The sequence below is a fragment of the Chelonia mydas genome, chromosome 10, assembly GCF_015237465.2.
Source record: "Chelonia mydas isolate rCheMyd1 chromosome 10, rCheMyd1.pri.v2, whole genome shotgun sequence".
Taxonomy (NCBI): Eukaryota; Metazoa; Chordata; order Testudines; family Cheloniidae; genus Chelonia; species Chelonia mydas.
In genome coordinates this window covers 29,894,314-29,922,265 of record NC_051250.2, presented here as the reverse complement: position 1 = coordinate 29,922,265, position 27,952 = coordinate 29,894,314, and the positions used below count along the sequence as shown (strand labels likewise).

The window sequence follows — 27,952 nt, the reverse complement described above, 5'->3', positions numbered from 1 at the left end:
TTGGTCTGAGGAACTTTATTTCACAAATATTGACTGGTTATGGGGGTGATTCATATACTGTAGCATCAATAGGTTAGGCAGCTAACAACCACCATCCTTCCACAGGAACAACATAGTCTTGTCTGCAAATCTGTGTTTAGTGTCACCCTGTGGTAGATCATAGAGACTGTACAACAGAAGACCTGGCACAGACAGCGGACAGAGGCTCCGCTCATTCCTGTGCTAGGGAGAGAGAGGTTTATGTGCAAATGGCAAACAGAAGCTACATTCTAACAGACAGAAATGACTGGCTCACCTGGGGCTCAGAAACAAGGAGTAACACACAGTCACATTGGTGCCAGGGAGAAGGAAGTAACAGCTGCAAATAAGAACATCTCAAAATGAATGACGAGAAACATCTGGACAGATGCTGGGGAGGGTTTGGGACAGGAAAGAATGAGTCTTGGGGCCATTCAAAAACCCTGATGGACCATCCTAGGTCACCGCATGAAACAGCATCCTCTTGATCCATGATGTGCTGCACATTAACAAGCACTCAGCTTGCCCCAATTAGTGTTTGTCTGTCTTGGTCTCTCCCCAGCTCTGTTCATGGTCCAGCAATCCCGATGGTATGTGCAAATTAGATTAGCTTTACTGGCTCATGGTCTTCCCCTCACCCCAACCCCTCGGACATGGTCCACATAACTCATTATGGGCTTGCAAGGTGCAAATAAGTAACATTCCACATGTGACTACGCAGACATGAGCAAGCTCACGGTCCACATCACAGCACTGCGAGGGGCCCTGCTCAGTGCTGCCATGTGTTGAACCCTGAGGTCTGAAGCACAAGCAGCTCCTACAGGTGATGTCTCTGGAAAGCACTGATCCTGGTGTATGGCAGGACACAGGCCAGTGCGACATGGCACTCCTCTCAGGTTGGTACACAGGGGTTTCCTCCTAAGAGGGGCAGGGCAGTAGTGGTCGGGGTCGTGTAGGGTCAAACTCTTGTGGAAGGATTAGTATGGCCTGTAGTTCCAGTAGCTGGAAAACACAGAGATCTGGAAAACAAGGGATAAATCAGGTAGGCCCTTGGGTTCCCTAGATCCTTGTTAAATAACAGTCTCACGTTAAAGCTGCTTCTTTCTGTTAAAGGGACAGCTTCCTCCCCAACCCACCTCACAGGCCAGAACTGGAAGCAGCTCTGGGGATGAGAGAAGCTGGAAGGAGTCCATGATTGTCTTAGATCTGGGCCCTCACTTGGAGTCAGTAATTCTCCAATCTCTCTCTGGCCAGACCCCTTCTAAATCCCAGGAGCCCCCTCTATTTTCTTTCACATCCCTCCCTTTAACTCAGAACAATGGCTGCTCCCAGCTCAAGGGGGCTGTGCAGAGCTCCTTTCAGCCAGTGGGATTTCTGGAGAGTGACATTCCCTTCATACCTCCCCCTGAGAGTACACAGCCCAAGCCAGGAGCAACGGGCCACGCTTGAATCCTAGGGACCACAGGTGTATGCCTCAGCAGTGATCCAGAACCAGTGCTACCAACAGTCTACTGGTTCTTGAGGGGTTTACACGGATCCTGCCAGAGTGTTCTAGCCCTGGTTATATAAGGAGTGGTTCCTGGTTCCAAGTTCAAGAGCCGTTACAATGGGCCAATTATTATTTGTTCCATTTGTCTATGGAGCCATAGTTGTGCATAGTGTTTTACACAGAGAGTGTCACTGCCACAGGCTTCATATAATGTACAGCAGATACACACCAGACCACCGAGCTCTTACATGGCACTTCTCAACCAAGGAGCTCAACGTACCCTGCAAAGGAGGGAAAATATTATCCCCATCGCCTAAGGTCACGCACCAGATAAGTGGAAGAGCTAGGAACAGGTCTCAGATCCTCCCGAGTCCTTGTCTGACCACACTGCCTCTCCAGCGGCTCTGAACCTCTGGCCCCTCATCTCAGTTTCTCAATGTATGGCCACGGTCCTTAGCCCAGGAATACATATTTCTGAAACAGCATGACTAGTCCCTCATATGACCTTTTGAACGAGTTCCCCCTTCTGCTCCTGGAAACCCTGACTGTTAAGCCCTCCTGATGAGCTACACAGCACATACAGTCCACACCGGGGTACCTTCACCAAGTGTCTTTATTATTGTTTTTTCCCTTGTGCTCCAAGTACAACATAAACATAGCAGCAGTTAAAGGGAGCCCCCATCCCCAGCCCAGCATTTCGTACTGTTTGCCTTCTCCCTGGCATTCAGCTGGTGAGCTAATTACCTCATCCGGTTCTCTACAGGTGCAAGTGACACTTCTAACCTTGCAAACCTCCTCCAAAGTGACCAGGCTGCTGGATTCTAAGGGGCTCTCTCTGCAGCTGCTAACAACACCCTGTTACTAAATCTCACCCAGTTATTCGGAATTTTAACTAGCCTACTGCTGCGTAGCACCTACCATTTGTCAGCTCCATAGCAACAATTTTTCATTATTTCCCTGAACATCCTGTGCCATCAATACACAGAACAAATTATGTCGTACTGCATACTGATCTCTGTGCCAAGCACTCATGGTCAAAACCATTCCAGCTCACGAGAGCACCTAGGTAACTAATTTGAACAGGTCTGAAACCCTTTAAAAGCAAAGGGAGCCCGCTACTAACAGAACTCCTGCCCACATCCCTACCTTGTCCTTCAGCTGCTGGCAGAGCTGCAGAGAGACCGTGAAGAAGACAAGGGCATCATTTAGCCAAGGTACCACACACTCCACTTTATGGACGTGGCTGACTTCATATCTTTGGCTGCCACACTCACTGCAAAGAGAACACACCACAGCTGCTCATAGACAGGGCTCCATGGACTCTGATAAATCCAGGGGCCACACTAGCTAAGTCAGGGTTGGACTGTAAATTATAGGTGCATGTAGTGCTCATGAGAGTGAGGCTCAGTGTGCTAGTTAGCAGACAAATGCTACACAGCTTCCTCTCCACTGTTCTGCCAAAGCACCTTCCCCCAATAGTCCAGTCCTAGATTAAGCAATAGAGATGGCAGACTGTGAAACCTATCCACTGTAGGCAGCCACATCCATTTTACCTGTAGTCAAATTAAGTGGAACCCAGGTTTGTAAATGGAGAGGCTGATGCATCTAGCTCACTGCACCACCACTTAGTTTCAGTTACACGGCTGCCCCCCCAGGTGCGGAGAATCAGTATGAATCACTTAGAACTCTTCCCCTCCCTCCCCCCCTTATGAAAGAAACCACAAGGATTTCTGTCAGAAGCACATGGCTACACCAGACACCTGCCAGACATGCTGAATATGAAACAGCTTCAGCCCAGCTTAAATAAGGTGCAGGGTCAAGCCGTGGCTAACCAGGGAACATGCAGGGGCAGCAGCACAGGGAATGAAACACTGATTGTAGTGGTGGGAGGTTAATGTTCTCTTTTGTGCCGGGCCTGAGCTCCCTGCCAGCCCCTTCCTCTCTCAGTGAGGACTGTATTTTGAACAGCCATGTTTGTCTGGGCCAGGGAACGAGTCACTGAAGGGATCTTGCTATTGCACCAGTACTCAGCAGGTACAGCCCCAGCTCTGGCTCACTGGAGCTGCCCTACCTAAGGGCTTGTCTACACTTACAGTGCTGCAGCTGTGCTGCTGGAGCACTTAGGTCATGTCTGCACTTATAAGCTTACAGCAGCCCAGCTGTACCGATACAGCTGTGCCGCGAGAAGAGTGCTCGTGTAGCCACGTTAGGCCGAAGGGTGAGAGCTCTCCTGTCGACATAATAAAACCAACTCAACGAGCGGAAGTAGCTATGTCGGCAAGAGAGCATCTTTTGCCGACATAACCCTGTGCACACGAGCACTTATGCTGGTAAAATTTATGTCGCTCAGGGGGATGTTTTTTCACCCCCCCTTAGCAACAAACATTTTGCTGACATAAGTGCTAGTGTAGACATGGCCTTAGTGAAAACATTACCTATACCAACAGGAGAGCTTCTCCCATCGGCGAAGCTACTCCACCTCCCCGAGAGGCTGGCTACCCCCTGAGTGACCTTGTTATACCAACGTAAGACTGTAGTGTAGACCTGGCCTAACAGATGCTCTGCTTGGCCAAAAGTTCAAAGCTATTCATAAACAGGGCTAATGCCAATGACTATGTTCTTGTCATGAGTCAGTGTCGGACATCACCCTCTCCTACACACGCTATACAACCCTTCAGAAGACAGTACTTACAACATGGCTCCAGGGTTATGCAGAATGGACCCTCCAGTAGGTCTGAAGTTCTACACAAAGGATGCAAGAGAGAAATTAAGTCACTTAAAATCTGACATAAGGAAAAAAAATACAATCAAAGATTTGTCAGGATGTTCTGACAAAGTGCAGCTGAGACTCACGTTTACTGCTATATACAGGGAGACAGTGGTTTGATATCAAGAAACACGGGCAGGTGCATGCATAGAAGTTAAGAGTAAACAAAAGGCAGAGCCAAAAGAGCCTCTAGCATCTGGTCTCTCCCTGCCCCTTATGAGGACATGAATTCTCTAAGTTTGTTGGGTCCAGTTTGGCCCAGTTTCAGTTTTACCTAAATCAGCTCACACAGAAGATCCACAGTAATAGTCCCAGAAAAGAATCCATTGCTATGCAGGGTTTGCATCCAAAAACACAGCACCAGGGAGAACCTCAGAGTGAAACTCACTAGAAACTACTTATAAACCAAATGAAACTGACTAGCCTTATTTCCACTGTCCAAGCTGAGAAATCCAAGTGGCCAAGCAACTTCGTGAAAATGAAATTAACTCTTTAAAATTCCTTTGGTTTAAATAATCTAAGATGTATTTGTAACACAGATAAGGGATTTTTATTAGAAAAATATTCATTAACTTGACTGTGTCCCTTTAACACTATAAAGGAATTGACCCAAATATATTTTTTAAAATAAAATATCATGCGGGTAAATTTAGTGATGACTCCCTCTGGGGCTCACTCAAATAGCTCCATCTTTGCTAAATCATTATTCCCAAACCTAGGTTTGCATTTCCAGGAAGACCAGGTGTTCTGGTTGCATCCTGACCTAATTCCAGGTACCTAACACTAAACACACTCATCCCATGCTCTGGAAATCTCACCACATCACATCATGAGGTGTCAGCATCATCCAAGGAACTGAGAACTCCTCTTTTTAGCCCATATCTCCCCTGACTGGGAAAGGTGAAGAAAGGAGACTACCTTTGTGGAATTGGGCTGCAGTGCATGGAGCTGGTAGACAGTCAAACACAGCTTATTTAGGTTGATGTAGAAATTCACAAGGATGTCCGAGGGCAGAGCGGGGGTGAACATTTTCTGTGAGAAAATGGAAATGATTTCTGCATCAGTGACAGGACCCTCTGTTTCTATAGCTAGGGGAATACTACCGTAGAGTCTCTCTCTCTCTCTTTTTTTTTATTTTAAATGGAAGAGAGAGGCAGAGAGACGTTAAGAGCTTTAGGCAAAGGAGAAAAGCTATGTTTTACAGGGAGACTGGAATAGGGACGTGACCATACATGATGGCTATTTCTCTTTTTGCACCTGACATCTAGACAGCTCTTGCACCAACACTGTGTAAGGGAACAGAGGAGACAAGGGTTAGACTCCATAGTTAGTCCCTCTTTAGAGTTTTGCTCTGGAGAAGCCCAGTTGACAAAGCCAAAATTCTTTCTCCTGGCTGAGGGCTCTTTAAGCCCAGGTCTGCTGCTCCCTGCAGCAGAGAAAGGTAGACCGACCACCAATACTGAGCAGAGGGTCTACATCTGCTTCCAGACAATGAAAGTTATACAAGACTAAAAAGGAGATTCTCTTACACTGTGTCCAACAAGGATAGATTAGAAACAGCAAACCACATCCCCATCATGGAGGGGCATGATAGCCCTCACTAGTGGGTAGAGAGAGGGAGCAGGCAGTATAGGCCAAGACTGATATAACGTTACCGTAAGGCCACTGGAGGCAATTTCTGGTAGGGTCAAGGAGGCTGGAGTAGTGAGCCGGTTCCGAGCTCGTGTCAGCTGTAACATCACCGCATCCATCAGCTAGGAAAGAAAACACATATTCCTGTCTGAAGGCCATGATGCAGCTTTGGAGGGCGAGCTGAAGAGCCTGCGTAACACGCATGAGTTGTTACAGGGGAAACTGCATCAAGACATGGTGTCAGCTCTACACACATGCTCCCACCCGAGGATCAAACAGAAGCAAGCAGCTCTCGCTCAGACCCCTAGAGAGCAAAGCCCTCTTCAGGTTACTCACGGGCAGGCATGTTCCGTCAACTGCATATCCCTGCTGATGTTCCCAACAAAACCACATCAGCCTAACTGGCATTACTCTAATGCTCTGTCAATGACGTACTGTCACTGGGAGAAGCTTCCAGATCAGAAAGTGCTGATGTTTCATATAAGAGCCTCTGCTTTTCTATGGGATCTGCCATTGGAAGAGCTTGGAGCTCCTGGATATTCTGTTGCTCTGAATTCTAACCAAGTAGCTTGCTTTAAAGAGAGTCACTCATGCTACAGACCTCTCCTGGCATCTTTACAATGAGACCAAGCATGATTTGCTCTGCAAATTCTTCTAAACAGCAGAAGGTATTTGCATCTGAGTCACCTCTCTCCCAGGTTGTCTCCCTCCCCACTCCCCGAACTACATGATCCCACCGTGAAATCTTCACTCTAAATTTACACCCTACTTGGCAACAGGGTTAGAAACAAAATGAACCTGCTCAAGCTGGGCAGGGAGAGAGACTATATTGCTATAAGAAAAGAGGAGCAGGAATTCAGAGACTTAAACTGGGAAAGAAAATTGCTGTTTATAAGTGTAATTTGGCTGGCGAAAATGTACCACTGTCATGCAGCCTTACATAAAAAGCACAAAATGTTTTCAGAAGTGTCAGCCCACATTCCTTCACCCCACTTTACCCCTCTTCAGGGTAAGTCACCTCCAACTCCAGCTAAAAAAAAAAAAAAAAGCCCATTGTGCCTTATGTAAGAAACAGCAGAGAAAACAATTTAAAGATTTTAAGTGCTGACAGTCATAGAGGGAGCTAAAGACACTGAAAGCTCTTCTAGAAGCTTTACATACAAAAGAAGATAAAAATGTTGCCTAATTGCTCTGATGGCTCCAATCTTGCATGTGCAGAACTTTAGTCATGTGAGTCATCACATGAATGTCAATGAAACTACTCACGTGAATGAAGTTATGCACACTCTTGAGTATTCGTGGACTGGGGCCGTAAATGAGCAAGCTCTTTCCTATAACTCTGTGACAGTAGTGGCTTTTTCACCTGGCAGGAATACTGCATCTTGAAGGAGAATTTCCTCAGATATAGTCCCTATTTTGGGAAGAATGCCCAACCCAGAATTCTGGGGGAGCTGTGTTCATCTGCTACAGAGCTCATGTTTCAGAGTAGCAGCCGTGTTAGTCTGTATTCGCAAAAAGAAAAGGAGTACTTGTGGCACCTTAGAGACTAACCAATTTATTTGAGCATAAGCTTTCGGAGTGAGCTGTAGCTCACGAAAGCTTATGCTCAAATAAATTGGTTAGTCTCTAAGGTGCCACAAGTACTCCTTTTCTTTTTACAGAGCTCATGACTACTAGAACGTTAAGGCACTCTGAACTATGACTCACCTTCTTCCCAGGGGGAAGTAAAAGGGGGGTGGTCTTATTTGCTGATCTTTTCCTGTTTGATTGCCTTTGCCCAAGTAAAAACGGAACAGGCTTTTCTCACACTTGATGTGGTGAGAAGTTACAGTCAACTTGTCCAGTGGCTCGGACGGTAGCCAGGGACCTGGGTTTGAGTCCCTGCACTACCAAAGACTCCTTGTGTGACCAGTCTCTGCAGAGATTTCAACTCAGTACAAAAAAACCCAACACCGAGCAGCTGCATTAAAAAGAGGGGAGAAATGTGGAATTGGAGTCTATCCTCTTACCCCACCTCCCAGAGAGCGTTCTGCTCACCTTGAGGACCTCAGAGCCTGTTTTGAACTGGTAGTTTACATCTCGGTTTGTGAGCAGGTAAATTGCTTGGTTAACATGGTTTCTAGCATCCTGGATCTGCAAAGGTACAAAATACAGCCCTGTCAAATCAGCTCCCCCTGAACTAATGCTAAAAAGTAGACTATCCCACTGTTGTCTCTCAGGATCCATCCCTTACCACTGCACAGACAGGAAAGAAAATGTTGATCATCCCATAACACTAAAGGCATTTTCTTTCGGGCACTCGGCACTCACCACTAAAGCAAGCTGTTACCTCTGCCATTAAGATCATAAAATGATTGGTCTACCAGACCGGGCATTTTAAGAAACAATGATCTGAAGTCTGGGGCCTGCTATTTTATGTCCTGGACCATCAAACTAGCACTGATGGTTTGAAGGAGCAGTGATGTCAGGTAGTAAGATCTCGTGAGCAATCAGGGCCAGAAACAAACGTGATACATTGCTATCCAGGTAGGCATTCCCACTGTCCAGGATACAGGGCATTCAGAGCACATTCTGGTTACTGTCTTTGTCCAGTCTCCCCATCTTCAGCTGTGATCCGATTACGGTGGCTGCTCTTAAGAATCATTGCCATAGAACTAAAACCAATACAACATCTGAATACTTTAAAAGAACACGAAGCACTGATTTCTAACTTTAAGGTTCATTGGAACAGTGGATTACTAACACTCTAGAGTAGCTGCTGTAGCATTTGGGTGCAGGGGAACATATCACTGGGGCTTGCCTCTTGAGCAACCTTTGACAGAATAGACCTGAGGCACATCTAGCATGAACCCCTGTGAACCAAGAGAGACTGCAGCATACGGTCCGTTAACAGAGCAATCCTGCCAGAGCTGCCCATAATAGGAGTGAGGAAAAACTCCAAAGGCAAAGAAAGGGTTCACTGGCAGAGGGAGAAGAGCAGAGGAGCATCTCCAAGTGGGGGTGAGACTCAGACACTCAGCACCAGAGGCTGGTGTGGGAGCTGGAACAGAGGAAGGCATTAATGAACGCGGAAGATGAACACAGAAAAGGCAGGCACAAGTTAGAGTAAGAGGCAGTCGGTGTGTACAAAAAAGCACTTGAACGAGTTTAGAGCAGGATGGTGTGAAGGGCATGTTTCGCTAGGGTTTTCAAACAAGTTCTAGGTGCCAGTTGCAAATGTAACAGTGAAACAGATAGACACAGCTTTGGACACTTTGTTCATGGGAAGCTTGTAGTCTGAAGCTTCCTTTCTCCCCCAAATCTCGGCACAGCTCTCCCGAGTGCTGAACTGAACCTTACCTAGTGCAGGCCCTGGATAGATATATGAGAAAAGCTCCTGTATGACTTGCACTTGCTTCCCCAGAGCACACAGCTCAGAAGTCTCAGTAGGAGTCTTGTGACTCAGAGGAGGGTGTCTTTAGATGGAGGAAACCTGTCCAGTGCAAAACCACCATTATGCTGCAAGCAGCTGGCAGCTCAGATACCGCTGGCACTCGTGACATGGCATCACAGGACACTACCCTGCAGATCCCCCACCTCCAGGAATATTCCAGAACAACAGACTTGGGAGCAGCTTATGCCACTAGGCGCTGCAGTGACACGCACCATCCACCTTGTCAATACAAGGACTCCACTCATCCCTGCCTCCTCTGTCAGACCTGTTTTCCTTCTCTATTCCACTTCCCCGAAGGCTTCCCAGCCCTTTCCCTGTTCAAGTAACAACTACCTTCCCCTCCACAACCAGCTCCCGCTTCTGGTTCCTTTCCACACAGACTCACTGCACTTCCTCTGATTGGCAAGGCCCACCCCCTCATGGAAGAGACTCATGATATTTCACTATGGGAGGCTTGTTCTGAGAGAAACAGAACAAGGGTCTCCTCATAATCTCATGAAATACTATTATTCTGCCTCCTTTAGGCTCTCGCATTCCTCATCTAAATAACATTAAGAGACCAAGTCCTTCCAAAGTAAATGAAGGCAGGAGCTGTGCTTAAGAGACGGTGGAAGAATATCAATAGAGCAGCAATACAAAAAAGAGTCACTATATGTCGGCAACACTGCTGAGCGCATCACAAAAGCTCACTTGTCTGCAGAGCACAAACTCCTCAACATAGCCATAAGTTTCAGTGACTCAAAGCCCAAATCAACAGAGGGTTTGATTCACCTACCACAGAGTCTAAACATGGCAATTAGCTAACATGTTTAAAATGCCAGTAAATTAGAGCTTTCAATCTGTTGTAGACTGATGGGTCCAACAAACTACCAAAATCCAAATATGCTTATAAAAAAAAAAAAAATCCAAGACAATGTATAAGGATCTACATAGCATAGAACCCCAGAGTCAGTTTTTAAACTTCAATGGTGGAAAACTTTACTTCCATGAGACTGAACACTAGATTTCCAGAAGCCAGATCTCCGACTGAAGAATCCAGTTATAGCTAGAGTCTGAGGCACTGGCATATGCTGTTAGTGAGGAGAAGGGAAAAGACATGATTTCATACAGGGAATGAGAGCAGACTTGTGAGCCAGCTCAGGGCCAGATGAACTGTTCTCTGTTCAGCCAGCCAAGATTCAACAGGCATTGAGAGAGAGAGCTACAGCCCAGGTGCTCTGAGCACTCCTTTCACAGGCTCAGCACTCCATCCCAGAGAGCTTTTAGCTCACTGATGTCTCAGGAACTAGAAGCACCCACCCCTTTTTCTTCTAAAGCCCTAATCCCAACTAGTTCACACCTCTGCCCCCTCCTCTATCACACTCCAACTGATAAGGAAAGGAAGGTGGGTACTGGGGTCTGGAGAACCCCAATGAAGACCAGTCCTTTTCTCTTTGAAGGAGAGGGCCTTTGCAGGCTGCTCAGACTCGGACCAGCTCAACACAGGGAAGACTCCTGATAACCATACCTGCTGCAATTTCCACTGCTTGTCTTCGCGGAATGTGAAGTGCAGGAGCTGGTTATTTCTGGGTATTTTCAAATTAATATCCTTTAAAAGAGAGAGAGAGAGAAATAAGAGGAACTCCCCCACAAAATGCAGAGCAGGGCACCCCCTGAACAAAAGGTGCTGTTCATACCCCTTCAAACCCATACATCCCATCTCCGACAGATCCATCCACACTGACTGCTGAGTGGGGGCATTTTGAGCAGTACTGGTTCAGCCAGTTTTTCACCTTAAATCTTATTTCTACAGGAGGGAGACGCAAGTCATAAATGACAACGCCGTTACTGAACTGGGCCCAGAGAGGAGACTGCCAGTTCATTTTAGGAGGTGTTGAGGGAACTCTGATGGTACAGATAAGGGGCAACGTAGGTGAGAAGCCCATCAGCTAAGAAGGGTCTATCGCAATACACATGACAGTTAAGCCCTCTACCTACCTACCATCAAGATTACAATATTGCAAACACTAATGATATTTCACTCGGTCATCATAAATAATGAACTGTCCCAGGTGAGTAAGTGACAGTTTTGGAAGGCTGAGTTAAAACAGATCTAAGACTGTACACCATGCATATTAAGACTGGACTGCAGTTAACCAAGGTGCCACTCCCTAACTGGGAGAGAAAACACACCCCAGCAGAATAGCACACACATGTACGGACAGAATCTTCCTCCTCCTCATCCCTGCACTCAGATTTTTTTAGATACAGATTTCAACCCTTGGCATCATGTCCCAGCAGCATGTCAGCTATGCAAGAACTGCCTTGTACAGCCACAGACTTGGCTGCGTCTTCATTCAGTTGCGTGGCAGTGTTCGGCTGGCACCAGAGCCTATTGTAAAACCAACCAAAGCAATGGCAAGATGCAATCACTGTGGTACCGAGGTGCCATCACTAGACAGCAACCAGCCAATCACCACCACAGAGGGCAGCTCCAGCCCCAATGGGCTTGACACACCTCCCAGGTTGTTGACATCTGAAAGGACAAGGTCTAGCAGGGGAAGAAAGGCAAGGAGTATGCTTCAGTGCTAGCACAAAGTGATTGGTGTGGATTGGTACTCACAGCTTGGCATAGAGCATCTCCCTGCAGCATCAATACTCCTTTCACCTGGTCTGCGCTGGAATGACAAAACAGTTCCAACCAGTGAGAGTCACAGGAGACAGCCTACCAAGACGGGTACAGAAGCAGCCAGCCTCTCACCCCCAGCAAGAACAGAGGACCAGCCTCCACCCTTACCAACCAAAATGCAACACAGCAGAGGGCAGAAAGGCCCTTCCCCACTCCCAGGTGGGTACACAGGAGCTCCCCAGTGCTGGTCCTAGTATGTCCTGTGGACAGCTCAGCTAGGGAGATGCATTCTCACCACCTACTCTTACATCAAGCCTCCTGCCAGCAACTGTAATATTGCTTGAGAGATGCTCCCTTGTGTAACTGACTTGTTAGAGCACTAAGGTCCCATCCTAAACTAGTTTCCTCCTTGTATTAACAATCCACACACTGTTCACCGTTTAAACATTAGAATTCTGGCACTAACAGCATGGATGCAAATCACAAACTAGGTTATAATCTGACATTGTGTACACTTTCTGCTTATGCCATAGAGGAAGTTGAAGAGTAGTGCTGGGCAACTGGTCACCTTCAGCAAAGGTCCCACCTTTTCAACAATCCTGTTACATGTTTACATGAAACAATGACTGGAAACTAAAGTATCTGGGCTTTGAGGACCCCAATTTATGAGCCCATCTCATTTAACACAGACACCATGATCTCACTGACATCCCAGCATCTGACAGAGACAAACCTGTTGCAGTTCAACTCAAAGTAGACTGAAGTGATAGAAGAGAGAAACATCAAGAGGAATGGACAGAGACAATCTCTGCACACACAGATTTTCCCCCTTGGATACCAGAATTCCTTGCTGCTCAGAACTTTTGTGGAAGCATGTTTCACTGTCTACTGTGTAACTCTACAGAAGTAGAGCTGGACTGGAGGCTCAAAAACGGTGACTATTTCAGATGCAGTTTAGTAGTAACCGCACTTATATAGCGCCTTTCATCCAGATCTCACACTGCTTTGTGAGGTGGGTAAACGTTATTCCTATTTTACATTTGGGGAGACTAACACACAGAGATTAAGGAACTTGCCCAAGGCCACACGCAGAGTCAGCAGCAGAGCCAAGAACAGACTTCAGATTCCTTGAGCCCAGGTCTCCAGCTGTAAGCGCTAGACAGAGATTCCTCATTATTCACACATTGAGCATGGTGAGAACTGATCTAACTATTCAGCAGTGATGTAATGAATCAGAATATAACCAGGAAAACCACCTGGTGATTCCACTAAAGAATCAAACAGGAAATTGGTAAAGCCTAAAATGTGATCCATTTAAAAAGTACTTTCAGCTGATGGGAAGCATCTAATTTTACTTAAACCTACCACAGGAGTGATTTTTTTGAGAGCACTATTCTTATGGGATCAAAGAAATGAACTTCCCATCCTGTATGTACATTACCAAAGATGCTAATGCATATAGAGTAAACAAGGACAGGTATGTGTATTTTAACAGGCAAATACAATTAATGTTTGATAAAATGGCAAGAAAGCAGTATAGATGGGAAAGTCTAGTGTTCTTTCTTTAGAAGGTTATTAAACAATGATTAAATGAGCATTGGCTGACTGCCTTTTACAACACAAACAGCAAAATATCAGGCTTTCCTCAGAGCGACAGTCTCTTTTTTAAAGGGCTGGAAATTTGCAGCAGTAAAGGTTCAAATAATGAAATTATGGCTGAACATTTCAACATCTATTTAGAAGCAGATATTCAGCTATCGACCCAACCACTCAACTGTGGGAGTAACACAGTACAACAGTTACACTGGGATTTACAGAGCACAGAGTGGATAGCTCCCAGCTACAGCTGTCCGATAGGGGCTCTTATCTTAGCCTTGAACTGCTGCTTTTCTAAATGCCACTGCATTCAGTTCTCCACGTTCGTTATCTAACAAAGCAGATGAAATGGGGGAGGGAGGAAGATGTGACATGCAAATGATTAAAGTAAGCTAGGAGAGCAGTAAGCGAGAAGAGACAAATAATGCCAAACTGTCACAGACGTTGTAGGAAACGAGTTAAAATTGTGCACCAAAGTAAATCAGCTTCTGCGCTCTGCAAGTCAGGCACCTGGGTCACTAGAAGGTGGATGTGCTCAACTATGAAAGTGTTCTAGTGTCTCCAGATGTTAAATGGGGGATAGCAACAACAGGAGAATCTGTGTAAAATGGGAGCGAATTGCCTCAATCCTCCACAACCTTCCCCCTCCTTTCCTACGTAAGGAGGATCCCAAGACCAAACGTGCACAGGGAGAACACACACTTACCTTGAAGTGCCCAGCATGAAGTTCTCCTGTTTGACTGGTCCTTCTGTGCTACCAACAGGCAAAGCAAACCTGTGAGAAGCCTCCTGCACAAGAGCAAAGGGAACTGACACTGTGACAGAGTGACATAATTCTGCAATATCCTGGACAAACCTTGTGGGATTAAGATTAACTTTATTGAATTAGGTTTAAAGCTTTGAGGTCCCTTGTATTAAAAATGCAATTGTGTAGGTGTTATTGTGGCATTGTATGCAACTCCTCTAGGAGGAGAAGGATGCTGATGTAAAGCCACTTCTAGAGAGGTACAAATATGCTCGTTCAAACTGGATTCTTCAGGGACCACCAGACCAAGAAATGATTTTTGGATAAACAGCCTTGTTTTAAACCAGCTCAGTGCCTTCTTCCTGATCAAATAAACAGACAAGTCCCTTGGTCCTTAGGGAAGGGTTGGAAGGACTGGGTCCCATAAGACTGTGGTCTTGTTCTGAGCTGAAGCTGTGATGAACTTGAAATCACAAGGAAACCCCTTGAGTGGGGTTTTAAAGGACTGCTCCTGCCAGAGCTCATGTTAGGGTTGGGGGGTCCTCTAGTTAGCTTATTAGTATGTGTGTAGGGGTGGTGGTGTTTTTTGTTTTTGTTTTTAATATATTTTCTCTGGGGATAAAGAGAGGTCTCTGCTCTCCAGGGCTGTCACCCCAGCATTGTGTTCACACAGAACAAAACAGCAACCAGAAAAAAGCAACTGAAAAGGCAAATTCCCCATGCATGGCTGGAACTGGCTCGTTACCTTCAGAATATCCTGCAGCTGTCTCAGGACGCCATGAACCTCCTCTTGCAAAAGCCATTTAAACTCTTCTTCCTATAGCCATGGAAAGACAAAACAGGAATCATCTACGAGAGTCTCTTGGGGCTTTCACAGGATCCTTGATCTTAATTTCTTTCCGAGGCACAGAAGCACATACACCATGGAGAACAAGTTTACTGGTATGTGCAGGTGGAAATGTAACAAGAGGAAAGGTAGGCAGTTTTTGACTGAATTGTTCAAAGGCGTTATTTTCTCTTCCTCTCCATGCTGCCAAAATATCTTGCCTTGACTCCACTGAGCAAATGTTTATTTATTTAGAACATTATATGAATAATAGTGTCGGTAGGTGGCCCTGTGCTGCTGGAGGTATCCATTTCAGATGAAGCATAAAGCCCAGATCCTGCCTCCTTGAAAACTCTGGGGCTGTTCTAGTCTGGTTCTTATACTGGTCTCGTAGTTTACCAAACAGCAGCTTAATTAGGAAAGAACCCGAAATAAAGTCAGCTGAGGGGACGGGACTGTTTGCACAAATTCAGTAATAAACAAGTTCAGATCTGATGGGACAACTTCTCAGCTGACCTCAACTAGCTGTCTGCTATGGAGAAAGCCTGTGAAAGCCAGATCCTGAAGCTGCAAACCTGAAGTATTAGTATAAGAACACCCTTGGTCAAAAGAACACCAAAGGTAGTAGGTGTGCGTGCATTGGGGGGAGGATTACTTTCACCACAGTGAAGTAGGGAAGGACAACCCCATTTTTCAGATAGGAACAGTGTCACAGGGTAAATAAGTGTCTTGCCCAAGGTGTCACAGGCAGTGTGTGGCTGGGAGTCAGGAACTGAATCAAGTCTCTCAAATCCCAGTCTAGTCCAGTGGCCTAACCACTATACCATTCCTACCAATGTGTACTAGGAGAAGTGTTAGCAAATATGTGGATTTCCGCCCAGCTCTTTTCACAAGAGATGGAAAAGTCCTGCTGGCAAACCCCTTTTGAATGAGGGCTAGGACAAAGATGTTGGTTATAACACTCGTTAACCTGCCAGATGTGCCTATTGGATGCACATCTGGATAAGATTCCATTTCATAAAATACCTATTAACCACTAAGTGCCAACGAAAGCTTGAGATATGTTATAGCAGGAATCTGGCAGGAAGCAATGAGAGGTTTGATCCTTTGGTGGAATCAGGTTTGGGAGTTTGCTAGAATGAGGGAGCTTACAGCAAGTCAAACATGATATGGATCCAATCCAGAGAATGAGACAATCCCTCTCTGAGTACATCTCCTTAGAAAGAGTCTTCACAAAACCACTGAACACATTAAATGTTTAAAAGAAAAACCTTTCAGCTCTTAAGAACAGTCACTTCTGGGGTGGTAAAAGGTTCCATTTGAGGGGAGAGTAGGCAAAGAGATTCACTGCAACATGAAGGACTTTCCCCAAAGACTAGGGGATGGCAGCTTTGCCCTCCTTTCATTTGGTGCCCGCACACTCCCTCTCCCCAATACCATCAGCTATAAAAAAAAAAAATACCAGTTACTAACCTTTCGTAACTGTTGTTCTTTGAAATTGTGTTGCATGTTTCCATTCCACTCTAGGTGTGTGTGAGCCCTGCACACAGTCACTGAATTTTTTCCCCCTCATTGGATGCATTGGGGCAGCTTAAGCACCCTCTGCTGCTGTGTACCATTAGCACCAGCATAAAGTGCCCAGCCGACCCCGTGCCCCCTCCTCAGTTCCTTTTTTCTGAAAAACTCCAATGTAGAGGGGTAGAAAGTTGGGTCAAGCAATGGATGTTCAAAACATCTTGAAGAACAACAGTTACGAAAGGTTACTAACTGTTTTTTCTTTGAGTGATTGCACATGTGATTCCAACCAAGGTGACTCCCAAGCAGTTAAGTAGGAGGAGGGATTTGCGTTCATGTACACAGGCTGCAGTACAGCTTGACCAAGTTTGGCATCATCTCCTGAATGCGAAGTGACAGTGTAATTGGAGGAGAACGTGTGCTCCACTGACCAGGTTGCTGCTTTACAATCTGTGCTAAAAATGCTGTTGAGGATGCTTGCGATCTTGTGGAATGAGCAGTCAAGTTAGTTGGTGGCAAAACACCTGCCTGAGCTTAACATTTGCAAATACATGACGACATCCAGGGCGAAGCTGTCTGAAGAAACTGGGAGACCTTTCATCCTGTCCGCTACAGCCACAAACAGTTAGTTGGGTGGACCACCAGAATGGTTTAGTTCTTTCTATGTAGAAAGTTAGAGCCCATCTAACATCCAGTGAGTGAAGACGTTGTTCACTCTTATTTGCATGAGGTTTCAGGTAAAAGACAGGTAGGTAAATTGCCTAATTGCTATGAAATTGTGAAACCACTTTCGGGAGGAAACTGGGGTGAGGATGTAAATACACCTTACCTATAAGGAAGACACTGTGTACAGTGGCTTCAATGTGAGGGAATGGAGTTCAGAGACTCTTTGGGCCGAAGTGATGGCAATTAAGAAAACCACCTCCCAGGAGAGGTATAACAAAGAGCACGTTGCTAAAGGCTCAAAACAATGGTCCCATAAGTTTTGACAAGACCAGGATCAGGTCCCAAGGGGGAAGGGGCTCCCTTACTTGAGGCCTTTGAGGAATCTGACTCACATGTCATTTGAAAAGCAGACTGGTTATCCACCCTCAGGAGGAAAGTTAATATTGCTGCCAAGTGAACCTTGATAGAAGATGTTGCTAAATCTTACTGTTTCAAGTGCGATAATGTTTTGGATGGATGAACGCGTGGGTGAGACTCTGGATTGGGATGCCCAGACTTAGAACAACTTCAATTTTGAGAGGTAAGTAGCCCTGATGGAGGGCTCTCTATTTTCTAGTAGGACTGGGCGAACTTGCTCTGAGCAGCCTGCTCTCTGGGATTTAGCCATGGAGCTTCCAGGCTGTTAAATGAAAGGAACTCAGGTTTGGGTGGAGCAGCCGACCATGCTCTGAGAGATCACGTCCAGGTATAATGAGAGTGGGACTGGAGTCACCATTGAGAGGTCTAGCAGAGTGGAGAACCAGTGTTGGCAGGGCCATGCTGGGGCTATCAGAATAATTTGGACCTGGTCCCGCTTGATCTTTAGCAGCGCTCTGTGTAAAGTGGGATTGGGGGGAAAAGTATAATAAAGCTGTCCCGTCCAAGGTAGCAGGAAGGCGTCTGTGATGGAACCTGGACTGTGACCTCATTGGGAGCAGAGTTCGGAACAACAGAAGGAGTCACAAAAAGAGCAAGGCTCCTTGAAAGGGTACATCCTGAACAGTCTGTTGGACCTCCTGCAGGAGCTCAGAGGACTGTAACCACGAACTCTTGTGTAAGGCAACTGCCGAAGCCATGGACCTGACAGCTGAGTCAGCCGCATCCAGAACAGCCTGTAAAGAGGTCCTTGCCAACGATTTTTCCCTCGTCCACTAGCAAGGAGAACTCTTGCGGGAGTCCCACGTGTTAAAACTCAATTCTGAGTTGTAACCTCCCCGGTAGAATAAAGTTTCCTACTGAACAGGTCTAATTTCTTTGAGTCCTGAATTGATCCTGTCTCTCTCTCTTACTGGCACCAGATACTCCCAGGGATTACAGGGGGACAGGTTTAAAGGAACTCATAACCTTGGGTGGGAACATAGTATTTTCTTTCACCCCTTTTTGAAGTAGGCAGGAAGGGATGTGGGGGTCTGCCACAGAGTCTTAACTGGTCCATAATGGCCTCATTGAGAGGCAGAACTATTTTAGAAGAGCTAAAATGTCAACCAGGCTGTGGGAGGACTCTTTTACTACCTCCATTTGTACGCTCAGAATCAAGTCCGCCATCTTTAACAACTCTTGGTGAGTCTTAGAATCACCCAGGGGAGGCGACATGCCCCTTTTTGGGACTGTTTTATCAGGGGAGGAGGCCAGCACTGGCTGTGGGTGCTCTTCTTCCCTTTCTGCATCAGCAGGATCCCACTGAACTGGCTCTGAGTTTGATACCAGGCCTGGTACCGGAGTCCAGACTGGGTGCCACCTAGTAGGACAATGCTACCCATCTTTCAGAGGCCACTGAATAGCAGCACCTGGAATATGCCTGGGAAACTGGGGGAAAACCTCCATAGGTTCCAAAAGGGCCACTGGACTGGTGTAGGTCCCGAGTGATCTCCTGGCCAACCACTTAATGGTACTCCTGTGCCCAGATCCATGGAAGGGTGGAAATGTCTAGAGGATTAGCAAGAACGGCTTCAAGGAGGGGAAGAGTAAGACCTGATCTCTGATTCCGAAGAGGATGAGACTCTCTGGGTACCACAGAGGTGCTGTTCCCAACCGTTCCAGAGATCAGTGACGGGGTGGAGAGGTCTGCACTGAGGCAAGCACTACAGGTTTCCCTTCTGATGGTACTGTGCCCTTCACATTGAAATGACCCAGCTGGTTCACTCCTGTTCACCAATACCAATACACCAGTTCCAGTAACAGCACACAGTCAATCTGTGGAACTCCTTGCCTGAGGGGGTTGTGAAGGCAAGGACTATAACAGGGTTTAAAAGAGAACTAGATAAATTCATGGAAGTTAAGTCCATTCACGGCTATTAGCCAGGATGGGTAAAGAATGGTGTCCCTAGCCTCTGTTTGTCAGAGGGTGGAGATGGATGGCAGGAGAGAGATCACTTGATCATTACCTGTTAGGATCACTCCCCCTGGAGCACCTGGGATTGGCCACTGTCGGCAGACAGGATACTGGGTTGAATGGACCTTTGGTCTGACCCAGTATGGCCATTCTTATGTTCTTATGACTCTTGTACTGCCGACGGTACCGACAGCGAGAGAAGGTCCCTGACAGCTACAAATGCTTCCGGTGTGGTCAGGACCAAAATAGTGTCGGTACTGCAGTGCCACCAATACAGAAGCTCTTCTGGTAACAGACTCAACGGTACTTACGTAGGTGCCAGAATCAACGGTGCCAGCTTCTATGGATCTGAGGTAGAGGAGTGCTTTGGTTTAGATCGCACTCTATCCTGATTCCCATGCCTGGCAGCCTTCGGTGCCGGGAATGCCCCCCCTTTTGGCATGCTGTTTCTTTTGTCTTTTTCTGGGCCCTGGAGATGGTGATTGGTGCCGGGACTCTGGTAAGGTAGGAGGATCACTCCTTACTGATGCTGAGGCACTCGGCCTGGCTCAGATGAAGGTCTCAGTGCCAGCTCCATGAGCAGGATCTTCTGCCTGGCCTCACGATCCTTCTCCGAGCGAGTCCTTGCAGATCTAGCAATGGTCCCCAGTATGAGCATCTCTCAGGCACTTCAAGTAGCTTGAATGCCTGTCGCTCAAGGGCATAACCTTGTTGCAGGAGACACAGGGCTTGAAGCCCGGTGACCGAGGCCTCCCACGGTACTGGGGATTGGAAGAAAACTCCAATAAACACGATTTACTAAAACTAACTATGTACAATAAAAAGAGAAAGTCCACTGAAAGAACTTGTGAATGGAAGGAGAGCAGTTCCAGCAACCATCACAGGCGGTAAGAAGGAATTGAGGGGGCACAGGGTCAGCTGGGTGCTTTATACTTGCACAGTGTGCTGCAGCAAAGGGTACTTGAGCCACCATGACGGGTACCACTGAGGGAAAAACTTCTGGTGACTGTGCGCAGAGCGCATGCACATCTAGAGTGGAATGCACATGTGCAGTCATTTAAAGAGGAAGAACACCATATCAACTGTTTAAACCACTTTTAAGCTTCTACGCTTCTTCCATTTTCAGGGTACACACAGACTGGCTTGGTTCTTATCGTTTGTTGATCAGTCCAGATTAGACAGTATATTGACCTTCAGGGCATGCTACGTTTTTGCAGATGTTTGAGAACAGCTGAGAGACTTGGAATGCTTGGGATTCTTGGAGAGGGTGAGGCATATTTATATTCACACAAGTGTTGGTTGGTTGGTTGGTTATTTTGTCACTTAAAACACAGTTCCAGCCTAACTGTGTTTGGAATACTTCTACGAATTTGTTAAAAATCTACAGCTCAGAATAGGCACCTTTGTTTAGAAGTCTCAAATCTCAATATGTAGAATTTGGGGCAATTTACTCATCCACGTATGAATTTACACTAAGTGGCATACGGCACCTGCAGTGTCACAGACTGACACATCCAAAGGGACTTACACAGCAGCAGTCTGTTTTGCTCAGTTTCCTAGAGTACCCTGGACCTTTTTCTGAAACAGTTAAAACCACATCATAAACACATCCCTCTGTCCAAGGCCATTTTAAGTCAGAAAGCACAGAGATTTTAATAATTAATCTATTTCTGTTTCCATGATGGTACATCCCTTTATTAAGGAGGAGGTGGGAGAAAAAGACCAGGATGTGTACAGGCTCTAGAATTTCCTTTGTTTTTTTTCTTGAGCTTTTCAAATACTTCTGGGGAGCTACTTATGGCACTCACATAAGTTCTAGTCTTTCTTGAATTCCTGGACATCAGATCTCAGTTATTATGACTTCATACATGTCACAGGAGACCATAAGAAATAAAACACACAAAAAACACACATCCGAAGTTCTCTGGCTTTGTTTGATATAACCCAAGTGCTACTATTTGGGGGTTTCCTGTGAGTCCTGCAGAACCTGATTCACAGCCCTAACCAAAATTAATATGAAGAATTATAATTGGGGATTGACAGAAGGGAGTATAAATCAAACAAGCCTGATCAGAGAAGAAAAGCTGAGGGGCTGGGGATGGCTGGGATTCTCAGACAGGGTGGGATATGTTTATATTCCTGCGGGTCCTGGTTGGTTGGCTATTTTGTTACATCGGCCTGATCTACACTACACAGTTAGGTCAATTTAAGGCAGCTTACGTTGACCTAATTATGTCAGCTTACACACTACAGCAGTGGTTCTCAACCTGCAGCTCGCATGAGAACCAATTAGCACACAGCTGCGGCCCAGCTCAGCTGTGTGCTAAAGGTCATGGGCTCCCGGCTGCCGCACGGCTCCGCACGGCGGGGGTCGGGGTCCTGGCTGCTCCCTGGCTCCGCACGGCGGGGGTCGGAGTCCTGGCTGCTCCCTGGCTCCGCACGGCGGGGGTCGGAGTCCTGGCTGCTCCCTGGCTCCGCACGGCGGGGGTCGGGGTCCCTGCCCCACACCCAGCTCTCCGCTCTGTGGAGGGGTCTCTGGGTGAAAGGCGCTGAATATAGGGGTTTGTGGGGGGGGGAGGGGGGACTGTGGTTCTCAACTTTCGGCCCAACTAACACTTTGCGGCCCATAATGATAAATAGGTTGAGAACCACTGCACTACAGCCTTGTCCCACCGATGTAAGTGCCTTACTACACTGACATAACTTCATCTCCATGAGAGGCATAGGGCTTATGTTGTGTAGTTAGGGTGACACAATGTCTGTGCAGACACTGCATTACTTACATTGACTGTTGGCTGTCTTATCAATTTCAGGGATCCATGCTGGAGCTATGAAACTGACAAGAAAGCTGGGCAGCTAGTGCCCCGCTGCCCCCTGCTGGGAACAGGGAGGCAAGAAGCCTGGGTGGCTACAGGGCTCTTCGAGGGGAGCTGTGTGGAGCTGAGAGCCCGGGCTCTCAGCCCCTGCCTGCTGCCCCTCTTCAGTGGGTGACAGCGCTCCTGGTGAGGACATACACCACCGACAGAAGGAGGGCAGTCGGGACATCAGCAGTAATTCCTGCAGTGATCGTAAGTCGAACTAACGTAGGTCGACTTAAGTCTATAGTGTAGACATGCCTTTAGCTTAGGGTTGTTTTAACTGCTATTCCACCTATTGATTACAATAGGGTCTCAGTTAGAACACAATTTCAGGCACATTTGTTAATTAAGTTCTTGATGGACAAACCCATGCATATCTTGGTCATAAAAATGTCCTTTAGTACCGATGTTTAATTTCAGTTATCCAAGGCCAAAGGCCTCTTAGGTACCTTAGAAATCGCTAAAAATTATCAGAGATGGCATCTGTAAAATTTCCTCCAGCCAGCGAGTTACAATCCTGACCCGAAAACAACAAGAGTAAAATGCTAGAGAGTCACAAACCTTGATTTACAGAGGATGTACTAGTGAGTAAGGACATTCCAGGGCTGAAAGCCTGACAAGAATCCGCTTCCCATCCTCAAGATCTTATCTTGGGGAAGGACCAGTAGCTCCAATTTGCTGATCTTAATGGTCTTCACAGGACACACGGCAGCAGACAATTCCTAAGGGGTACTGACCCTATATCAATTAAGGCTTTCAATACTAAGAACAAGAGACTAATACACTGGACAAGTGGGCAGTGCCCCGCAAGCAGTATTTAAGGGAGGCCCAAGGAAAGTGTGCCCTGAAAGAAGAGGTCAGGGATGAGAAATGCCTGTTGGCTGCTAGGCAAACTTCAGCTTCCCTGCTTAGTTCACAATCAGCAATGACCCTATGCCATGAACCTCATTAATACAACCTAAATGGAACTATTATAAGGTGGGGGTATAACTGGTTGGAAAATCATTCCCAGAGAGTAATCATCAGTGGTTCACAGTCATGCTGGAAGGGCATAACAAGTGAGGTCCTGAAGGGATTGGTTTTGGGTCTGGTTCTGTTCAATATCTTCATCAATGATTTAAATAATGGCATAGAGAGTACACTTACAAAGTTTGTGGATGATACCAAGCTGGGAGGGGTCACAAGTGCTTTGGAGGATAGGATTAAAATTCAAAATGATCTGGACAAACTGGAGAAATGGTTTGAAGTAAATAGGATGGAATTCAATAAGGACAAATGCAAAGTACTCCACTTAGGAAGCAACAATCAGTTGCACATATACAAAATGGGAAATGACTGTCTTGGAAGGAGTACTGCGGAAAGGGATCTGGGGGTCATAATGGATCACAAGCTAAATATGAGTCAAGAGTGTAATGCTGTTGCAAAAAAAGCAAACATCATACTGGGATATATTAGCAGGAGTGTTGTAAGCAAGATATGAGAAGTCATTCTTCTGCTCTACTCAGCGCTGATTAGGCCCCTCAACTGGAGTATTGTGTCCAGTTCTGGGCGCCACATTTCAGGAAAGATGTGGACAAATTGGAGAAAGTCCATAGAAGAGCGACAAAAATGATTAAAGGTCAAAAAAACATCACCTATGAGAGAAGATTGAAAAAACTGGGTTTGTTTCATCTGGAGAAAAGAAGATTGAGAAGGGGACGTAACAGTTTTCAAGTACATAAAAGGTTGTTACAAAGAGGAGGGAGAAAAACTGTTCTTCTTAACCTCTGAGGATAGGACAAGAAGCAGTGGGTTTAAATTGCAGCAAGGGCAGTTTAGGTTGGACATTAGGAAAAACTTCCAGGGCTTAACCACCAGGACAGTTAGGAAGAAATTGCCTAGGGAGGCTGTGGAATCTCTATCATTAGGGATTTTTAAGAGCAGGCTGGACAAACACCTGTCAGGGATGGTCTAAATCAGGGGTCTCAAACACGCGGCCCACGGGGTTATTTTCTGCGGCCTACCAGCTCCCTGCGGTCCCCCCAGCATTTACCTAGAGCAGCTCCGACCCGGCGCACACCGGGGGCAGGGCAGGCTCCCTCCCTGCCTGCCTTGCCCCAGCACCGCTCCGGGAAGCAGCCAGGACCTGGGGGGAGGCACAGGGGTCTGTGTGTTGCCCTGGCCACCCCTCCAGGTACCTCCCCTGAAGCTCCCAGGCCAATGGGAGCTTCAGGGGAGGTACTTGGAGGAGAGGCCAGGGCAACACACGGACCCCTGTGCACCTCCCCCACCAGGTCCTGGCCTCCTCCCTGGAGGGCGTGGGGGCAGGGCAGGCAGGCAGGGAGCCTGCCCCGCCCCTGGTGCGCTACCCCCCGAACCTCTCCTGCAGCCGAACCCCCTGCCCTGAGGCCCCTGCCTCACCCTGCATCCCTCCTGCACCCCAACCCCCTGCCCTAAGCCCCCTGCCTCACCCTGCACCCAACCCCCTGAGCCCCCGCCGCACCTCGCACACCTCCTGAACGCCAACCCCCTGTCCTGAGCCCCTGCTGCACCCTGCACCCCTCCTGCACCCCCTGGGGGCAGGGAGGGGGCGGAGTTGGGGTGGGGATTTCGGGGAAGGGTTTGGAATGGGGGCAGGGAAGGGTTGGGAAGAGGTGGGGCAGGGGTGGGGCCTCACAGAAAGGGGCGGGGCCGGGGCAGCAGGTGATCAGTGGTGCAGCCCTCAGGCCAATGTACTAGTCCTCATGCGGCCCTCGTGGTCATTTGAGTTTGAGACCCCGGGTCTAGATAATACCTAGTCCTGCCGTGAGTGCAGGGGACGGGACTAGATGACCTCTGGAGTCCCTTCCAGGCCTATGGGTCACCTGGCCAGGGCAGGGGCAGCCACCACCCAGGCGAGACGCTCCATCTCCAGATCGGCCGGGCTAATGCTGTCTGCGATGGCGGAGAGGGGCGGGGTGCTGCGCTGGGGGCACTGCCCGGCAGGGGAGAACCGGCCCCAGGGCAGGCAGGCCCCGGGCAGCCCTTCCCCCTCCCCCGCGCCGGGCAGCGCCTCTCTCCGGGACACCTGGGGGAAGGGTCCCAGAGCGGGGGGGTGGGCACAGGGCCCTCACCCCCAGAGGAGGGCCTCGGGGCTGGGGCTGGACCCAACCCCCGGCTGGCGAGACGCAGGGGCGGGCCCAGGCCCTTGGCAGGGGGGCAGAGGAGGGGGAGGGTCCCGGACTCACCAGCACTGCCCGCTCCGCCGCGCTCGCCATCGCGGCCGCCATGCCCCAGCTCTCCACTCCTCCTCAGCACAGGCCGGGGCCGCCGGCTCCGCTTCGTGCCCGCCCCCCTCACTCCTGACTGGCTAGGCTCCGGCACCACCAGCCTTGGGATTGGTTACTGTCCTCCCCCAGGCCCCGCCCAACTCCGACCCCTCCCACCGCGGCTCGGCCTCTAGTCTGCCTAGCAACGCGGCCCAGGGAGCTGGTGAGTGGCTGGAATTATCTCCGTCCCCCCAGAGCTGAGGGCAAAGATGCACGGGACTGGGGATGACGCCATAAGGCCTGGCGTGACATCACAATGTATGGGCAGATGGGGCGGGGCCTAAGACTGAATGGTGGTGAAGTGGCCGGGATCCAGCAGGGGAGGCAGGCGGCAGGGATGTGCACCCGGGCCATGCAGGGACTGAGAGCCCATCACGTAATGAACCAACAGGCAGCTGGTAATTTACCTGTATTAGAGGAAGTCTAACCCAGCTCTCACCGCCCCATAAAAATGGGATCGCGACCCACAGTTTGAGAACCGCTGCTTTAGAGCAGTGGTCTCCAAACTTTTTTGATCGCGCACCCCTATCAGTGAAAAATTTTTGAGCACACACCCTCAATATATGTATATGTATCAATTATATAAATGTACTACTGTACTAATATTATGTAAATTATAAAACATACACAAAAATAGAAATTAAAAAACAATGAGATAAAGATGCAAAAACAATATTTTTAAAATTTATTTTATTTGCTCTCACTAAAAAAATTAATATTTTTAGTGAGAGCAATGTGATTGAATGTGCTTTATTATTTTTGAAAATCTTGGTTTAACACTTTGATACAGCCGGCGCTCAGGGTGGGGTGCAGGTTCTGGGAGGGAGTTAGGGTGTGGGAGGGCACTCAGGGCGAGGATGCGGGAAGAGGCTCAGGGCTGGGGCAGGCAGGAGGTGCAGAGCACTTAGCTGGGGCAGCTCCTGTTTGGTGCAGGGGGTGTGCAGGTTGCTCTGCACAGCGCAGCACCACCCCCATGGCCACGATTCTGGGAGTCACGATTCTGGGAGTTGCTCCCCCCCCGGCAGGCAGGGCCACCCAGAACGCAGGGGCTTTAGGGGCTTCACGGCCTTGGGCTAAGGGGGCCCCGGGCCTTGGCCTGCAGCTCTAAAGCCCCTTTTGGAATGCGGCCCTGCGAGCACAGGCCAGAGGACTCATGGGGAGCAGGGGCAGCCAGCGGCCAGAGAGAAGCGACGCTTTCCCCTTCAAAGCGCCGCTTCTCTCCGGCCGGCTTTGAAGGGGAAAGTGCTGCTTCTTTCCGGCCGCTGGCTGCGCAGCTGCCCCTGCTCCTCCACGGGCCAGAGGACTCAGGGCCGCCCCCCTCCGCCTCCGGCGGTGCTCCTCCTGCCGTGCTGCCCTTTTGCTCCGGCTGCGCTCCTCCTGCTGCTCCTCCCAATCGATCGTCTTCCCCCCATGCGCGCACCCCACTTTGGAGACCACTGCTTTAGAGCAACCTTTCCCAATGAGCGTACCCATTTCAGGAGTCTGATTTATCTTGCCTGCCATATCCTCCCAGTTTCACCTCACTTAAAACCTACTTGCTTACAAAATCAGACATAAAAATACAAAAGTGTCACAACACACTATTCCTGAAAAATTGCTTACTTTCTCATTTTTACCATATTATAAAATACATCAAATGGAATATAGCTATTGTACTTACATTTCAGTGTATAGTATATAGAGCTGTATAAACAAGTTGTATGTAACAAATGTTAGTTTGTACTGACATCGGTAGTGCTTTTTATGTAGACAGTTGTAAAACTAGGCAAATATCTAGATGAGTTGATGTAGCCCCTGAAAGAACTCTGTCCCCCTTGGGGTATGCGTACCCCTGGTTGAAAACCACTTGCTTTAGAGCATTTATTTTGTTCTTTAAAATCAGAGAGGTAAACAAGGGCTATTACCGGAGCAATCCTGCAACAGCTTCTGGTTACAACTGACCCTGGCCAGATTCAAACCCATGATGTACAAATGAAAAGGGCTGCTTGTCACATTATCAATCTCCCAAGCCATGCTGTTAGCTACTGTACATTTTCTTAAGAGGGGCAGGGCAAATCTAATTCCCTCAAATAGCACAGCTCTTACCCCGCTTCCAGGATATGTTATTGTTTTCTTCTTGCACTGGCTTTTGTTCCAGCTGC

General features: G+C 47.9%; 1 protein-coding gene across 6 annotated transcripts; it reads right to left on the bottom strand.

Annotated features, from left to right (window-relative positions):
- ROGDI (rogdi atypical leucine zipper) lies at positions 1-26,015 on the bottom strand. 6 transcript variants are annotated; one of them, XM_037910616.2, is made up of 11 exons: positions 25,731-26,015; positions 15,034-15,105; positions 14,250-14,332; positions 11,942-11,996; positions 10,847-10,927; positions 7,944-8,039; positions 5,930-6,028; positions 5,193-5,306; positions 4,200-4,249; positions 2,654-2,780; positions 1-1,037 (listed from the first exon to the last, which is right to left on the bottom strand). In XM_037910616.2, the coding sequence occupies exons 1-11, from the start codon at positions 25,770-25,772 to the stop codon at positions 996-998; spliced, it is 861 nt and encodes a 286-aa protein (XP_037766544.1). In that variant the 5' UTR covers positions 25,773-26,015; the 3' UTR covers positions 1-995. The 6 variants fall into 6 exon arrangements, 4 of the variants coding, with proteins under 4 accessions (XP_037766544.1, XP_037766546.1, XP_037766547.1 ...); XR_006284167.1 differs by lacking the exon at positions 2,654-2,780 and having other exon boundaries at positions 5,093-5,306; positions 25,731-25,858; XM_037910618.2 differs by lacking the exon at positions 2,654-2,780 and having other exon boundaries at positions 25,731-25,858.
- Between the last annotated feature and the right edge of the window lie 1,937 nt (positions 26,016-27,952).

Coding starts and splice junctions, on each gene's coding strand:
- ROGDI (XM_037910616.2), bottom strand. CDS start 25,772: ATGGCGGCCGCGATGGCGAGCGCGGCGGAGCGGGCAGTGCTG. Junction 11,997..14,249: donor TTCATGCTGGGCACTTCAAG/GTAAGTGTGTGT, acceptor TTGTCATTCCAG/CGCAGACCAGGTGAAAGGAG. Junction 6,029..7,943: donor CAGGCTCTGAGGTCCTCAAG/GTGAGCAGAACG, acceptor TTTCTTTCCTAG/CTGATGGATGCGGTGATGTT.